This window comes from Macaca fascicularis, chromosome 10, assembly GCF_037993035.2.
Source record: "Macaca fascicularis isolate 582-1 chromosome 10, T2T-MFA8v1.1".
Lineage (NCBI taxonomy): Eukaryota > Metazoa > Chordata > Mammalia > Primates > Cercopithecidae > Macaca > Macaca fascicularis.
Genome location: NC_088384.1, coordinates 74,182,460 through 74,199,570, shown reverse-complemented (window position 1 = coordinate 74,199,570; position 17,111 = coordinate 74,182,460). Strand labels below are relative to the sequence as shown.

The following is a 17,111-nucleotide window of genomic DNA, read 5'->3' as shown; positions in this document are numbered from 1 at the left end:
CCAAATGTGTGGGGTTTTTTTCCAGATTTGAAGCATGCATGGACTAAAGGCATAAGGAAGACCAAAGGATGTGTCATGGCTTCGCTGTGATGAGATCAATGTACCCAACAACTTGACTATGACCCCCAGGATGAATCAGGCTCTGTGTGTGAAAAGTGAATGGGTAGCAATGCGAGGTCATGGAAAACGATCCTGGCATCATTTGAATAAAAACTTTTCAACAGGCTGATGCAGCCAATTAGTCCATGAGTTTTTTTCAAAGGGCAAAATAATCTCTGCCAACAATACATTATTTCCCCTTAATGTGTCTGTTTTGTAAATGATTGCAGTTGTCATACAACTATTTTTATAGTGTCCATCCCAATTTTATATAATTTACACTAGTCTTTGAAAAAAAATTATACATGTAAAGCTTCAATTAATCATAGCCACAAATTATAAGCACCTGTAACAAAATGGGTTTCTTTCCTATATAAAAATGTGTTAATATTTTAAAATGTAATTCAGCTCCCCCTAAAATATTTTCAACAAAATATCCATGAAGAGTTTTTAACTCTAAAAAAAATTATCATAAAAAACTTCAAAGGATAGATTTTTAAGAGCTGTATTAATGAGACAATTCTAAGTGGCACCAATCAAAGTTAAAGATTTCTTATATAGATGAGGCTATCACTGCAATATACAGTCAATGTTACAGGTACATAATATAGAAAAATGAAAATATTTTATTAAAGTGGTCCATTTGTAGTAAGATGAAAACTAACATTTTCAAAAATTACACTGATTATTTGAGCATTTATTGTTTATAATAGCGAAGTAGAAAGGAAATATGACTGGTATTAACATCAGTCAACTTGGCTCTCAATTGTGAATAGAAATAGAAAGCCAGAGATTACCAGTTACTTGATGCAAACCAGCAATACCAAAGTGGGTAGCCAAGGAGGAGAAAATGAGAACACTCTTACTGACTGAAACAGACAATTCCTGGAAAAGATCACTTTTTAAAAGTTCTAATTATGATCTTCGTAGGTCAACCTGGTTGTATAAAGAAATCACATCCACAAAACAAGAATAGGCTGATACGTAAAGGAACCCAGAGTTCATAAAAATTAAAAATATGTAATACTAAAGTGGTGAAAATAAATCAATAGAAAGTAAAGAAGAAAAAATCTTTGAATCTCTCTCAGAATATACAGAAAAGACCAGAAAAAAAATAGAAAACATGAGAGAAAATGTAAAAAGACATAGAGGATACATACAGGAGGAACAATATCCATCTACTAAAAAGTTGAGAAAGCATTATAATCCCTGAGGCTGAAACAAAATGGAAGATGAAAATGGGCTAGCAAGTGCTAAGCGGATGAATATAAAAACACTTTTATCTAAATACACCTTCATAAAATTTTTACTATCCCAAGGATAAAGGGAAGAACTTAAAATTGTTTTCAGCTAGAAAAAAAAATCTCATCTAAAAAGGTAAAAGTAATTGCTTTTACTACTGAATATTATAAACATGGAAAGTTCATACCAATTTTCACAGTGGTTAACAGTGTATAAGTTACCCATTTCTCCAATCTGCACCAATACTGAGTATTATCATTTTTATAACATTTGTCAATCTTACAGGATAAAAAGGGATTCTCTTTCATAAATGATGTCCATTTATAGTGATTTTATATATATATAAAATATAATTATATATATATATATAGGCTGCTTGTATTTGTCTTTTGCACATTTGTTTGAATCCCCTGCTACTCTTTCTATTGTAAATGCCTCATCAACAATACCAGATACTAGAAGACAACCAAGCAATACCTTCAGAATTCACAGGGAAGATACTTTTGAATCTAAAATCCTATGTCCAGAAAAGTCTATCTAATAAAGGGAGAGTAAAACAGGGTTTTTTTTTTAAATGAAAGATTCAGAAAGTTTACTTCAGTACCCTTCCTTTAACAAATTACTTGATGAATACTTCAATAAACACTTTCAAGTAAAAGAAAGACATAGTATCCAGGAAAGAGTGAAATTAATATAGTAGTATAATGGAAAGAAATTTTGGAATAATCAAGGTTGATTAAATCAAAAGGTGATGGGTAATTTTTCGCTCAAGTCGCGTTGAGAGTCGCTGGTTGGCAAGCACTATTCTCCACACCGTGTTTCAGGGACTCAGGCTATTTCCAGCCTATGGCTCCACCAACCACTAGGACTTTGCCATTGCACATGTGGTTGTGGCTCCAGGTTTCAGCCTGGGGAAAAGAAAAAGTGATCATGGAAGAGGCCTCCTCCTACCCTATATGATGATTGACTTAGCTCTGACTCTTTAGACACATTGAGAGTGCTGGCAGGCCCTGTTTCCATGATCTGAAGGGCGTATCCAGAGATCTATAAGAAGCAGAATTGCTGCAGAGAATGCCCTAATATCTCAGTTCCTAGAGATGTAACCCTCCTTTGCCAAAGCTGCTCCAAAACCAACTTCATTTACTCACATCAGACAGATGAAATCTTACAAGCTTCGTCCATTCTCCAGTTACAGAACCCAGAGTCATGACCACACAGCCAGCTGGTCAGCAGGTTAGCCCAGTTACTTCTTGCCTCATCTCTCATTCTTCTCAAGTATGGATGCATTCACCTAGTTCCTCAGGAATGATATGCTTATTTCTGTTCACAGTGTACAAGGTGGCTGTCAGATATGAATGCTCTCAGCAAAGGCACCTTTGAAATGGCTGGGCTAGGCTGGAGGAGGGGGCGTTACAGCAGTGGTTGTCCATCTGCTGTCCTGGTCACAAGAACCATGGGCATGCTAAGTCTGGCCCATATGCTCCTCAGGATATGAAAACAGAGGTGATAGGTTTCTCACCACTGTGATCTTTGCTCTGCCTCTCACGTTGTCACACCTCACTTCAAGACCCTCCTGGGTTTCATTAGTGATGGTGAAAGCGAGCCAACTGGGGATTGGTGTAGGTTTGTTTGGAATTGCCTCTTTTAAAATTTCGCTTTCACAGGGTAATAGCCTGGAGTCAACTCTTAGGTGAAATGCTGGAAAAGAAAAAATATGGTGCACTTTATGGCTTGTTTATCCATCTGCATCTTCCCTCATACATGTTCCTGGAGTCTCTGCCTTCCTGGGTTGTGACCTTTCAGAATTTTGCAGCTTGTTCAAAGCTACTCTTCAGGGACAGTTTAATAACTAGAAGAGAGAGCCACTAAAAATAACGGTGTGCACAACAATTCATTCCCACCCCATCCCCAGTGCCGTTCTTCATTTCAACATCCAGCCTTCAATGTGTATATATGTGAATGATGTGAAAATGAAATTTACATATGGTAGATTCTCACCTTGTAGAAGTATGGATTTACAGGTCTGATTTTGGAAAATTATTGTTCATCATATCCCATGGGCATGTTCAGGTCTTTTAAATTTATACTTCCAAAGTTCATGTTAAATATATGTTATATATTAAAGAAGAAATGCTCAAAATGAGAGAGAGGTAAGTTGAACATAGATTTAGTTAACCAAAGATTAAAAAATAATTTGAAAACTGTCATAGATTCATTATAATAATCTTGAATTATACCCTTAAGATATTCCAGGCAGGGTGTGGTGACTCATGCCTGTAATTCCAGCACTTTGGGAGGCTGAGGTGGATAGATCACTTGAGCCCAGGAGTTCAAGACCAGCCTGGGCAACATGGCAAAACCCCGTCTCTACAAAAAATTTTAAAAATAAGGCAGGCATAGTGGTATGAGCCTCTACTTTCAGTTACTCAAAAGACTGAGGCAATAGAATCACTTCAGCCTGAGAAGTCAAGGCTACAGTGAGCCGTGATGGAGCCACTGTACTCCAGCCTGGGTGACAGAGTGATACCTTGTCATACAAAAAAAGAAAAAAAGAAAAAGATATTCCATAGAAGATGAACTTCTTTCATTACTTCTCAAATTTTCATCTACATGATGCATTAAAAATGTACATGTCTCTTTGATATGGTTTGGCTGTGTCCCCACCCAAATATCACCTTAAATTGTAATAATCCCCACGTTATGGGCAGGGCCAGATGAAGATAATTGAATCATGGGGGCAGTACTCCCATACGGTTCTTATGGTAGTGAACAAGTCTCACAAGATCTGATGGTTTTATAAATGGAAATTCCCCTGCATAAGCTCTCTCTTGCCTGCCGCCATGTAATACATGACTTTGCTCTTCATTTGCCTTCTACCATGATTGTGAGGCCTCTGCAGTCATGTGGAACTGTGAGTCAATTATACTCTTTCCTTTATAAATTACCCAGTCTCAGGTATGTCTTTATTAGAAGTGTGAGAACAGACTAATACACTCTTAAACTTGCCATTCTACCTCTGAGAATTTACACTAGAGAAATACTTAAGAACTTTAGTTTCTGGCAACATTATGATCTCACCAGAAATCCTCTCACTGCAAAGTGGAAATATTGGATAAAATGTAAGATTCTTTAAATGTAGGGCTGAGCCCACAAGACAGGAAAATCCCCAGGGATAAAATATGAAGAGGAACCTGAAATCATAAGCTGTAATAGCTGAGCTGAAACTCTGGAGGTCTTATGGGTATTTTCTGGTCTTAGTAACAGAGGTTTTTCCCTCTTTGTTCCAGTTTCCTTCCCACATAGGTGAAGACTTAGGCAACAAAGATAAAGACTTAGGCCAGTGAGAGGTGGGAAGTTAGACTACAAAAATCCACCCAAAGGCGTAGAGCAATGACAAAGAAGCTTTTCTGTCTAGGCTCTAGACGAAAAAAAAAAAAAAAAAAAATTGAAGTACTCTGAGAAATCATAACCATAGGTCTGACCTCACGGGTTTGGCACTTAGATTTACACTCGAATTTTCATGTGAAGAGATTAACCTAAAACATGTTCTGTGCTGGTAATATCCATTGTGTATCTGGCAGAAGCCATTAGAAAATATCTCTTAAAGGTCATATTCTTCCACTGGGTTCCCCACTGAGGTTCTACAGAAGATGAGCTTACATCCAAAATTATAAAATGCATGGGGAACAAATGCACTATGAGAAAGAGTAGTAGAAGTAGATCCCAGAAACCATAACAATAGATACCCTCTGATAGACATGACAAAACATCATGTATTAATGATTAAAGATATAAAGAATGAATTGAAACTATAGGAAAAGATGAGACTGGTTTGGAAAATAGAACTTTTAGAAATGTCAAAATATAATAATTTAACAGTAAAAATCAATAGATGGGTTAAACAAGAACTTAGACTCACCTTAAGAGAAAATTAGTGAACCATATAAAAGAAAATTATTGAGAATGCAGTATAAAGAAATAAGGAGATAGAAAATACATAAGAGAGTTTAACTGTACATAAGATCAGGTCATCTGCAAACAGGACAATTTGACTTCCTGCTTTCCAATATGGATACCTTTTATTTCTTTCTCTGTCCTCATTACTGTGGTTAAGACTTCCAGAACCGTGTTGAATAAGAGTGGTGAGAGTGGGCATCCTAGCCTTCTTCCAGTTCCATTCAGTAAGATGTTAGCTGGATTTGTCATAGGTGGCCTTTATTGTGTTGAGGTTTCCATACCTAATTTATTAAGCGTGTATATCATGAAGGATTGTTGAATTTTATCAAAAGCTTTTTCTGCATCTATAGAGATGATCATATGATTTTGTCCTTCAGTCTATTGATGTGATGTACAATGTTTATTGAATTGCATATGCTGTATCATCCTTGCATTCCTGGGATAAATTTCACTCGATCATGAGGTATTATGTTTTTGATCTGTTGTTGGATTCAGTTTGTTAGGATTATGTTAAGGATTTTTGCATCTATGTTCAGAGATATTGTCCTGTAGCTTTTTTGTTGTGTCCTCGTCTGATTTTGGTATCAGGGTTTTATAGAAAAACCTAGATTCTACCAAAAAACTCTTAGAACTGATAAATTCAATAAAATTGCAGGATACAAAATTAATATACAAAAATCAGTAGTGTTTCTGTATATGAACAACAAACTAGCTGAAAAGAAATTAATAAGATTATCCCATGTACAACTGCTACCAAAAACAATAGAATACCAAGAAATAAATTCAACCAAGGAGGTAAAGGACCTCTGTAAGGAAAACTACAAAACAATGATGAGAGAAATTGGGCCGGGCATGATGGCTCACGCCTGTAATCCCAGCACTTTGGGAGGCTAAGACAGGTGAATCACTTGAGGTCAAGAATCTGAGACCAGACTGGCCAACATAGTGAAACCCCATCTCTACTAAAAATAGAAAAAATTAGCCATGCGTGGTGAAACACACCCGTAATCCCAGCTACTGGGGAGGCTGAGGCAGGAGAATTGCTTGAACCCAGGAGGCAGAGGTTGAAGTGAGCCAAGATCATGCCACTGCACTCCAGCCTGGGTGACAGAGTGAGACCCTGTCTCAAAAAAAAAGGAAAGAAATTGAAGAGGATACAAATAGAAAGATATCCCATGCTCACGGACTGGAAGAATTAATATTGTTAAAATGAATGTACTACTCAAAGCAATCTACAGAGTCAATGCAATCTCTATCAAAACACTAGACATTTTTCCAGGAAATAGAAAATGAATTAGAAAATCTGTATGGAACCATAGAAGATCCTAAATAGTGAAAACAATCCTGGGCAAAAAGAATAAAGCTGTAAGTATCACACTACCAGATGTCAAAATATACTACAAAGCTGTAGTAACCAAAACATCATGGTGCTGGCATAAAAACAGACACATAGACCAATGAAGTAGAAAGGAGAACCCAGATATTAATCCATATATCTGCAGCCAACTGATTTTTGATGAAGGTTCCAAGAACACTATTTAGGGAAAGGACAGTCTCTTCAATAAATGGTGCTGGGAAAACTGGATGTCCATATGCAGAAGAATAAAACTAGACCTCCACCTCTCACTATATAAAAATATCAATTCAGAATTAATGAAAGACCTAAATGTAAGCCTGAAACAACAAAACTACTAGAAGAAAACACAGGAGAAATGCTTCAGGACGTTGGTCTGGGGAAAGATTTTATGAATAAGTCCTCAAAAGCACAGGCACCAAAAGCAAACATAGGACTGAATCAAACTAAAAAGCTTCCGCACAACAAAGAAAACAATCAACAGAGTGAGAGGATAACCTATAGAATGAGAGAAAATATTTGCAAACTACTTACCTGACAGAGAATTAATATCCAGAATATACAAGGAACTCAAACATCTCAACAACAACAAAATGCAATGTAAAAATGGGCAAATGATCTGAGCAGACATTTTTCAAAAGACATACAAAGGGTCAAGAAATATATGAAAAAAATGCTCAGCATCACTTATCATCAGGGAAATGCAAATAAAAACCAAAGTGAGGTTACCATCTCACCCCAGTTAAAATGACTATTATCAAAAAGAGAGAAAATAACAAATGCTGGCAAGGATGTAAAGAAAAGGGAACTCTTACAGACTGTTAGTGGGAATGTAAACTGGTACAGCCACTATGGACAACAGTGTGAAGGTTCCTCAAAAAACTGCAAATAGAACTAACATAAAAGGAATCCCACTACTAGGTATATATCCAAAGGAAAGTAAATCATTATATTGAAGAGACATATGCACTCCCATGTTTATTTCAGCACTATTCACAATAGCCAAGATAAGTAATCTACCTAGGTATCCAACAACAGATGAATGAAGAAAATGTGGTATATATACACTATGGAATATTACTCAACTATCAAAAAAAAATGAAATCCTGTCATTTGAGGCAACATAGATGGAACTGAAGGACATTATGTTAAGTGAAATAAGCCAGGGACAGAAAGTTAAAACCACATGTTCTCACTCATATATGGAAGCTAAAAAAAAAAAGTTGATCTTATAGAAGTAAAAACTAAAACAAAAGATACCAGAGGCTTGGAAAGGTAGGGAAAAGGGAGAAATGGGGAGAGACTTATTGAAGGATACAAAATTACAGCTAGATAGGAGAAATAGGTTCTAGTGTTCTATACTACTGTAGGATGACTATAGTTAATAATAATACATCATTTCAAACAGCTAGAAGGAGGATTCTGAATGTCCCCAACACAAAGGAATGATATGCATTTAAGATGATGAATATGCTAGTTACCCTGATTTGATTATTACACGTTATATGTATCCAAACATCACTATGTACCCCATGAATATGTACAATTATTTTTGTCCACTAAAAAATAAAATTAAAAACAAACTATGAAGGAGTTTAAGAATGAATTGAGGATACTACACAGATTTAGCAACATAGATCGCAACGTTGTTTCTGAAATCCAAATGTTGGAAATAATGTAACTGCTTACAAAAAGAATTTTTGTTTAATTTTATAATTTTTTTAATTTTTATTTAAGACAGTTAAGTTTAATTAACTTAAGGTAAATGATAACTGTAAAAATGTGTGTATTGACATTGAAAGTATAAATTTGTAAGCCTAAATATTTAAAACATGTATTTCTATAACTGCATAGGAAAACATGTTGAAAAAAAAAAAAAAAACCTGTGCTAGATTTTCTTTGGGTAAGTAGAATTATCGGGGGGAGGTGTGTGTGTGCGTGTGTGTATAATCTTCCAGAATTAGAAAATAAACAATTTGGAGAAAAAACACCAACATACTGGAATAACTCAGAACATCACTCTTGGATTAACAATTCCTTCCTGTTTAATGCCTTTATTTGAAGTCCCCACTGCTGACTGGACCTTGAAGATAATAGTCAAGACTGCTTAGAGGTTTGTGGCTTTGCATTCCAAGACAAAAGTGTGAGAGGCCTTTTGAGAGGCCTCCTGACCCATGCAGAGTGACCTGGATCTCAGATGTGGAGTGTCCATCACACAGGGTCAACATCTGGATTTTACAGAAACACCTGACCTTATCCCCCACAGCCGTTTACTCTGGAGAATCTGCTCCACTCAGAGAGCTGTCCACTCCGGAGAGTCTCCAGATACAGTTTTTAGGACATCCAGCTTCTGTAAGGATAATGACAGAGCTGGACTCCATGTCATTCTGTAGGATGAATCTGTTGATTTCCCCAACACCACCACCCACCAAGCTCCTCCCATACTGCAGAGTTTGTAGTCTATGGATACAGCGTTGGCCATTCTGTATTCAGGATAAGGAGCCTGCCCTTCTCTGAAGTCATCACTTAGCCAGACTGTAGGTTGGCCTCCCCACCTCATTCTGAATCCTGAGTCTAGGGGTTGACAGTCATTCATGAGGACCTGGATACTCATAAGAGAAAAATCTAGTAATGATTTCAAGAATAAATTCTGCCTTGGACTGTAAGCTTCCTGTTTCAGGAATCATGACACTCTATTGCAAAAGCAATTACATATCACAAGATACAAACACTATCAATATGCTGTTAACACCACATTTCCAAACTGGAGTAATCTCACACACCCCAACCTGACAATAACACTTACCTTTGATTAAATGCCTATAACCTACCAAAGCACTATTCTAAGTACCTAAGCAACACAGGTGCAGCACAAAAGGCATGTTCTGAGGTCTTCTTTAGATTCCCCATAATGTCCACCAGCCCTTACAAAATTAATATTTTCTTAATCTTCTAGGTAAAAATTAAGGGCAAAGTACTGCCCAGCTTCTGCTTTCCCTGCCCTTCAGACTGCTGTCTCCTCTAAGTTCTACCAACATAGAAAGCCTAGAGCAGCCACTGAACATTTGTTAATTTGTTTGCTTCTTACTATCATTTTTGAGCCTGGCATAGCTCTTCAATGTTAAAGATGAGGAAATAGACTAAGAGGGACAAGTAACATTGGAATACAAAGGCATAAATCGCCAGGCCGTGAGAAACTGTGCAGTTGGTCCTATCCCAAGGACTAAGTTCTCCCTACTCTCCTAAACTGCCTCCCTACACAAATACTTAATGAGTAACAAATGTGTCAGGAGATAATAAGGAAGGAAGATAAAAGCCACTTCTCTCCCTACCCATGAGATGCTCATGTTCTGGCAAATGAACCCAATGATCTGGTTAAAAGAACAAGTGTTTACGGAAGGCTAGCTGAGTTCACAGCAAGATTTAATAAAAAGATTCATGACATCCTTGGGCTTACTTTATTCTCTGCATACTGGTGTCTTCTTAGAGCAGACGCTCATGTCCTCTCAGCCCACCTTGGAGGTTACCTGTAGGTTAGTGAACAAACACTCTGACAGCTCCCTGTCCCAAGTACCTGCATCCCTCTGGTTAAATATTCTCTCTTGACTCAGGAGTCCCTGGTCCACACAGGCAGGAGTGGATGTCTCAGGAGCAACTCTCTCCCATGAGCCATGGGAACTGGCAGATGAGCACCTTGGCCTCTTTGCCACCAGGGGTGATAATTTGAAAGTATGTTCTGCACAGCATCTCAGAGTGTCCTTAGCAAGATAGTGCTCCAGCTGCCCACAGGGGCAACAGGCTCATCAATAAATGCTTTTTGGCAGTCTTTTCTTCCCTGGCCCCCTTTTCCACTCTCTCATCATGCTTCTGGAATCACCTCCAAAGTAAACTGCTGGCACCCAAATCCTTGTCCCTGGGTCTGATTTTAGGTGAGCCCAAGCAAAAAGACATCTGTTTTCCTTTCACCCACAAACATCTAATCTTGAGGTCTGTGGTGTTATTGGAGTCACGAGAAATTGCTCAGTAACTATGATAAGGTTATAACCTTCTCTAAAGAACCAAATAATGACCTTTGCACAGGACTGTCTTGACAAAGAAACTACTGACTATATAGAAAGTGTCCAGTGTCTTTTAAACGTGATAAAGATGAGGCATATTACCCACTTGCTCTGATGTGGTGGTAAAATGCAAGATCAGAGGTCAAACATTAAAACTCCAGCTCCACCTCTTTTTAGATGAGTTGCCTCAGAGGAGTTACTACATATCTCTGAAACGCAGTTCCTTCATCTGTAAAATCAGATCATAAGTTTTACCTTATAATGACTTACTGTGTTAAAAAATGTAAAATATCAAGCACATTACCAGGCATAATGTGTGTGCTCAATAATGTGAAGTATTACAGAATTCAGAGATTGCAAACACTAAAACCTAAGTAAGTAAAGATAAGAGAGAAGCAAACTGTCTGCTCCATGAGGCTGTAGCGGGAATTGTGGCAGAGGTAAATTCAAGCCCTTTCCAAAAGCATTAAAGTTCACATTTAAAGCCAACATCAATCAAACAAAATACACCATGGGCCAAATCTCACCTGTGGGCTTCCCTCTTTGTGACTTCGGTTGGGCAACCAGACTAAGCCCTGCTTTTTCACATGCTGTTTCTTCTTCCTGAAATATTCTGGAAGAATATTTCATTGCCTGTCAAACTCCTATTCATCTTAAAAATCCCCCACTTCCATGTAATCAAATATATAGATATGTTTCCACTTTACAAGAGTAATTTCACCATTCCCCAGGCTCCTACCTGGCATGTAGTAATTAATGCACTGCATTTCATTATCTGCTGTCATATATTTTATTATCATTGTATTTAGTTACCCCTGTCATGTATTTCATTATCTGCTCTCTGATATAGTGTTAGATGCACAGTTGCAGCTGACCTGATTATTTCCATGAGGGGTAACTAGCCACTGTCCTACATCCTCTGTTCTGACTTTTCTGTCATCCCAATTCCTCTCCTGGAATACCCTCAACCTCCTCATGATCCAGAAGCCTTAGGACCCTCTTCCTGCCCGGGCTGCTGTATATTATGATTGGTCAAATCCAATGCCAATCAATTGTTAAACATGTAAAATTACTTCCTGATTCTCTCCACATCTTCCATGAGCTCCTTAAGGGCAAAGACCTTATTCTCTTCCCCTTTTATTCACAGCACTGAGAACAGTCCCTAACCCATAGCAGAAATTAATAAATGAATGCATGAAGGAACAAATAAAGAATTCAAACAAGTAACTAATTATCTTTCTTAGACATTTAGCACTCAGTGTTTCACATCAGTGATTTGCATGACAATAAAGTAGACAGAGATTTACAACAGTTCATTTAAGGCATTTGATTCTTTTTTCAAAATATTTCATCTGAGGAACATAGCAAAATAGCTAAAAATCTCCACCATCCCTGTATCCAAGTTCATATGGATTGTAACTTTGCCACTATTCCTAACAAGATGTGGAGTTTATTTCTCCACCCTTTGAATCTGGGTTTGGCCTTGTCCCTTGCTTCGGTCCATAGGACAATAGCGAACATGATGCAAGCTGAGGCTTGAAAAATGTTTACGCAATAGGGTCTGCCCTCTTGCTATTAGCAACCCTGAGACCACCATGTGAAGTCATCCAAGCCAGAAGGCTGGATAATGAGAGACCACACGAAACAGAAACGGACTGCCTCATCTAAGCGTTCCTAGATAAATCAGCCTGCCAACTGTCTGCCAGACATGTGGGTGAATCCATCCTAGACCATCCATCCTCAGCTGAGACATTAAGACCAGAAGATCTGCAGCCAACTTACAGAATTATAAGAAGGAATAAATGCTCATTGCTTTAAGTTATTAATTTTTGGGGTGATTTGTTAGGTAGCAAAAGCTAACTGACACAAGTATGTCTTAATAAGTCTCTAGTCAAAATTTGGATTTACAAAGCAATATAAAAAGTAAATTTCTTGGAAATTAAAGAGAAACACACATGGATTATCTACAAAAAACATTTAATATTAAGAATTTTTACCAAAAATTTTAATAGGCTGAGAGTGAAATATTCTTAGATAGGAAATGAAAATCTTATAAATAATTCTCTCCAAATTATAAACTTAATAAAAACACAACTATTTTGAAAAATAACAATGAACAATGGCAGATTATCAAGCAATAGCACAAGCAGTTTTCTTTTTTAAGAAAGTAAAATAGTGTGGTACTGTATAAATTTGTATTCAACATTTATTCAAGAAATATTTGTTAAGTATTCACTAGGTGCCAAGCACTGTTCTAGCTATTAGGATATAGCAATAAATAAGACAGATCAAGTGACAGTAACCTCATAAAGATTATAAATCAAACAATAGATTATAGAACAAAAAAGAGTACAAATAAGCCCAGGTAGCTATGAAAACTAACATGATAATGAACTATCCAAAACAATGAAGATGTGAAAAGTGATTTAATTGTATTGTAATAGTACATAAGTACTTTAAGAAACTTAATTTTTAAATATTGCTGATCAGTAGTATAATATATTCATTCTTCAATTGTCCATAAGCTACAAATAATACTATTCTAAACCCTTCAGGTTGAATGAATTAAGACATTGCACTTCAGGTTTTTACAAGAACTGATTAAAACCTTTACTCTTTCACAACCACAATCACACGTAGTGGACTTAATTGTTAGTCTTAATTATTTCTGCCACTGTGGTAATATGATAATCCACATTGTTGTCATGGACTTATGGTGGGCATAGTATTCTTTCTCTTCCTTTGACTTTGGGCTTGGGTATGTGACATGTTCTGGCCAATAGGAGCAGAGCTTTAAATTCTGCTTGTATGATTGGCCATGTCTTCCCACACTTTCGCTTTTTGCCATGAAAAAACCATATTTAAGAAGTTATTGGTCTGAGGAGGATAAGAGACATATGGGGTAAAAAATCCACAGCTAGAATCAAGCCCAACTAAGCCCATCAGTCTAAATCAGCTGAACATAAGCTGACTCACAGACACATGAATGAGAAATAAATGCTTACTGTTATAAGCTACTGAGTTATCATACCAACACATAGGAAGATCTATACATTTTAAATAACTGAATGGTTAAAAACTAAAAGAAAATATTTGGGAAGATTTTTTTCGCTCAAATATGGAAGATAAAAAAATAACATATAATGACTTTATTTAAAAATCAATACTATCAAAAAGAACCAATAAATAAATGGGTAAAAGACATGAGAAGACAATAATGTCATATAATAAATACATACAGAAAAATGTTAAATTTGAACAGCAATAAAAAATACAGAATAAATCTATAATAAAGCACTATTTCCAATGCTCTACTTATTAAAGATATGAATAATATAAGTTGAGTTTTGGGGAACTAGGCCACTGCTCTTAAGACAGAGTCCAAGCACTTCGCAACAATCACTAAGCCCCACTCCAGCATCATCTCCCATCTCTCCCCCAACTCCAGCTCCACTGCCATCTTTCTGAAATGTTCTTAGGTTCTTCCTTCCTCAGGTGCCTCTCAAACATTATTCCTGGAGATATTCCTTCTTCCTCCCTCTCACCCTCACTTCCCAGCTCCCCACTGCCTCTTTCTCCTAGTTGACAGGATATAATTTTACTATATCATGTTTACCCTAGGAGATATGGTCACTACATGGAATAATGGCAGAATTGTCCTTATTATTGAAATTGTTTATTTTTTGCATACTTAATTTTTGTTGCACACATGTATTTGATTCCATGTGACTCCACTGACTTTATGACCATGGAATTCTCTCTAAAATTTCAGTACAGAATCCCATTTTATTGGTGACCTGCTAAGGGCCTTATGTTACTTTCTCATAGATTATTGTCTCATAAAAGTCATGGCAACAACATTGCAAAGTAACTATAAATATATTCATTTTTATAGAAAAATAAAGTCTCAAAGAGGAGGTTAAGGACACTTCCAATCTCAGCTCTGACATGTAATGAGCTTGGAAGTCATCACTACCATCTTTATAGCAAGAAATGTCTGAACATACTGAAAATCAATGACTTTTCTTGGGCTCATCAGAAAACTGACATGGCAGGGCAAACTGCGACTCCAAAATCTGGGTATACAGGGGCACCCAGGAAGTCACAGTCAAGATCTACTTACCTGGAGCAAAAGCTATTGAAGCCTAAAGTAGTAAGAACTCTCAAATAGTAATTTTGGTGAATTTGTGGAGGCTCAGTGTACACTAGCATGATAGTGAGAAATTCCTGGGATCCCAGTCTTAGAAGGGGGTCAGATTTTCATAAAGCTTACCTCCAGGAATGCCACAAGGTCTCACAATGAAGATCCAAGAAAGACTCCCTCCTGGCTCAGGCTGGGTATAGGAAGAGTAATCCTTGTTAAATATGTACATAACATTTTCCATAACAAAGACCTACTTTCCAGGGGGAAGAAAGTGTTGCCAGAGCCTTATTCTATCTGGGAAATGAATATTTCTCTTACGTTAGTCTCTAGTCTTCTTATTTTATCTAAAGAGGCTGCAGGGAAAGAAAACATAGTCAACAGGGGACATGACTCTAAGGAAATAGACTGGGAATGCTGAAACCAGGGAAGAATGTAGGTGGAGGAGGGAAAAATAGCTACATTACTGGTAAAACACTAGTGAAGGTCACAGCCCAAAGACATAGGCTGAAAAAAACACTGAGATTTAATTGAAAAATTACAAAACACTCCCCTTCCCCAACACCTTATACCAACAGAGCTCCATTATAATGACAATAAATTACAGCTGACAGTCTTTCTAAAGGGGAATCTTCAGAGAAGTCCAAAATCAAGACAAAAACAAAGATACTAGAAGAATTTGAAACTTCTTGCACTTATAGCTAAGCCTTAAATGAAGTCAAATTTCTAGCCAGACTAATAAAAATCCTCACACTAAAGACCTATTTTCACCCAATACAATGTGTTAACTTTCAACAAAAAGGTAACAACAAAGCATGCCAAAAGAAGAAACAGTCTGAAAAATAAAGCAATCTTCATAACTAGACTTAGATGTGACAGAGATATTTGAATTATCAGACAGGAAATTAAAATAACTCTGATAAATGTGTTAAAGGCTCAAATGTAAAAAGTAACATGCAAGAAGAAATGGGTAATGTAAGCAGAGAGATAAAACTCTAAGAGAATCAAGTGCAAACTTTAGAAATAAAAAACACTGTAACTGAAATAAAGAATGCCTTTGATGGAGCTCATCAGGAGATTTGATGTGATTGAGAAGAGAATCTGCGAGCTTGGAGATAAGTCAATAGAAACTTCCCAAACTGAAATGCAAACGGAAAAATAAGTGAAAAATGCAGAAAAGAACATAGAAGTACTTAAGAAAAATGTCAAAAGGTAGAACATATGAGTAATGGAATACCTGAAGGAAAAGGGAAAAAATGAAGCAGAAGAAATATTTAAAGTAGTAATGGCTGAGAACTTATCAAAACTAATTACAGACGCTAAACCACAGATCTAGGAAGCTCAGAGAACACTATAAAGATAAATACAAACAACAACAATTTAAAAAAAACCTGAGGCCAATCACATTCCAACTGTATAAAAAGACAAGGAAGGCCCGGCACAGTGGCTCACTCCTGTAATCCCAGCACTTTGGGAGGCCGAGGTGGGTGGATCACCAGGTCAAGAAATCAAGACCATCCTGGCCAATATGGTAAAACCCCGCCTCTACTAAAAAAAAAAAAATTAGCTGGTCATGGTGGCGCGCACCTGTAGTCCCAGCTACTCCGAATGCTGAGGCAGGAGAATTGCTTGAACCTGGGAGGCGGAGGTTGCAGTGAGCCAAGATCACACCAATGCACTCCAGCCTGGCGACACAGCGAGACTCCGTCTAAAAAAAAAAAAAAAAAAAGAAAATCTTGAAAGAAACCAAAGGAAAAAGCACCTTACCTAAAGAAGAACAAGGATAAGGATTACAGTGGACTTCTCGTCAGAACCATAAAAGCAAAAAGAGAACGAAATTGCTACGGTTTGAGTATGTCCTCTCCAAAATTTATATGTTCCTAGTGTGAGATATATATATATATATATATAAAAAGCTGAGGGCATTAAGAGTAATTAGGCCACTGGGGGTTGCTCCCTTGTTAATAGGATTAAGGTCCTTTTAAAAGAGGCTTCCCTCAGGTTCAGCTGGCTTGCCCTATTTCCTTTTGCCATGTGAGGATGTAACAAGAAGCTCATCATATCGAAGGAGGAAAAATTGAAAGCCTTTCCTCTAAGATTCATAAGAAGACAAGGATGCCCACTTTTACCACTTTACTCAACACAGCACTGGAAGTCCTAGACAGAGCATTAGTAAGAAAAATTAAAAGCACCCAAATTTGAAAGGAAGAAGTCAAACTGTTCCTGCTTGCTGCTGGCATGATCTTATACTTACAAAAAC

General features: G+C 37.1%; 1 protein-coding gene and 1 long non-coding RNA gene across 4 annotated transcripts in view; one reads left to right on the top strand and one right to left on the bottom strand.

The window, feature by feature from the left end:
- The window catches only part of SPTLC3 (serine palmitoyltransferase long chain base subunit 3), a 179,177-nt gene extending 173,711 nt beyond the window's left edge, over positions 1-5,466 (top strand). Inside the window, exon 12 of the mRNA XM_065522754.2 lies at positions 26-5,466. Coding sequence (XP_065378826.1) covers positions 26-31 — 6 coding nt within the window. The 3' untranslated portion in view covers positions 32-5,466. The remainder of the gene's footprint in view (positions 1-25) is intronic.
- Positions 1-16,738, bottom strand: part of LOC123567108 (uncharacterized) — a 238,287-nt gene extending 221,549 nt beyond the window's left edge. For 2 of the 3 annotated variants that reach the window (XR_012419151.1, XR_012419153.1), the window contains exons 1-2: positions 16,439-16,579; positions 14,984-15,044 (exon numbers count right to left, since the gene is read on the bottom strand). This is a non-coding gene — a long non-coding RNA (uncharacterized lncRNA). Of the gene's footprint in view, positions 1-14,983; positions 15,045-16,438; positions 16,580-16,618 lie in introns of those variants that run through there. The other variant, XR_012419152.1, reaches the window with a different exon arrangement.
- Between the last annotated feature and the right edge of the window lie 373 nt (positions 16,739-17,111).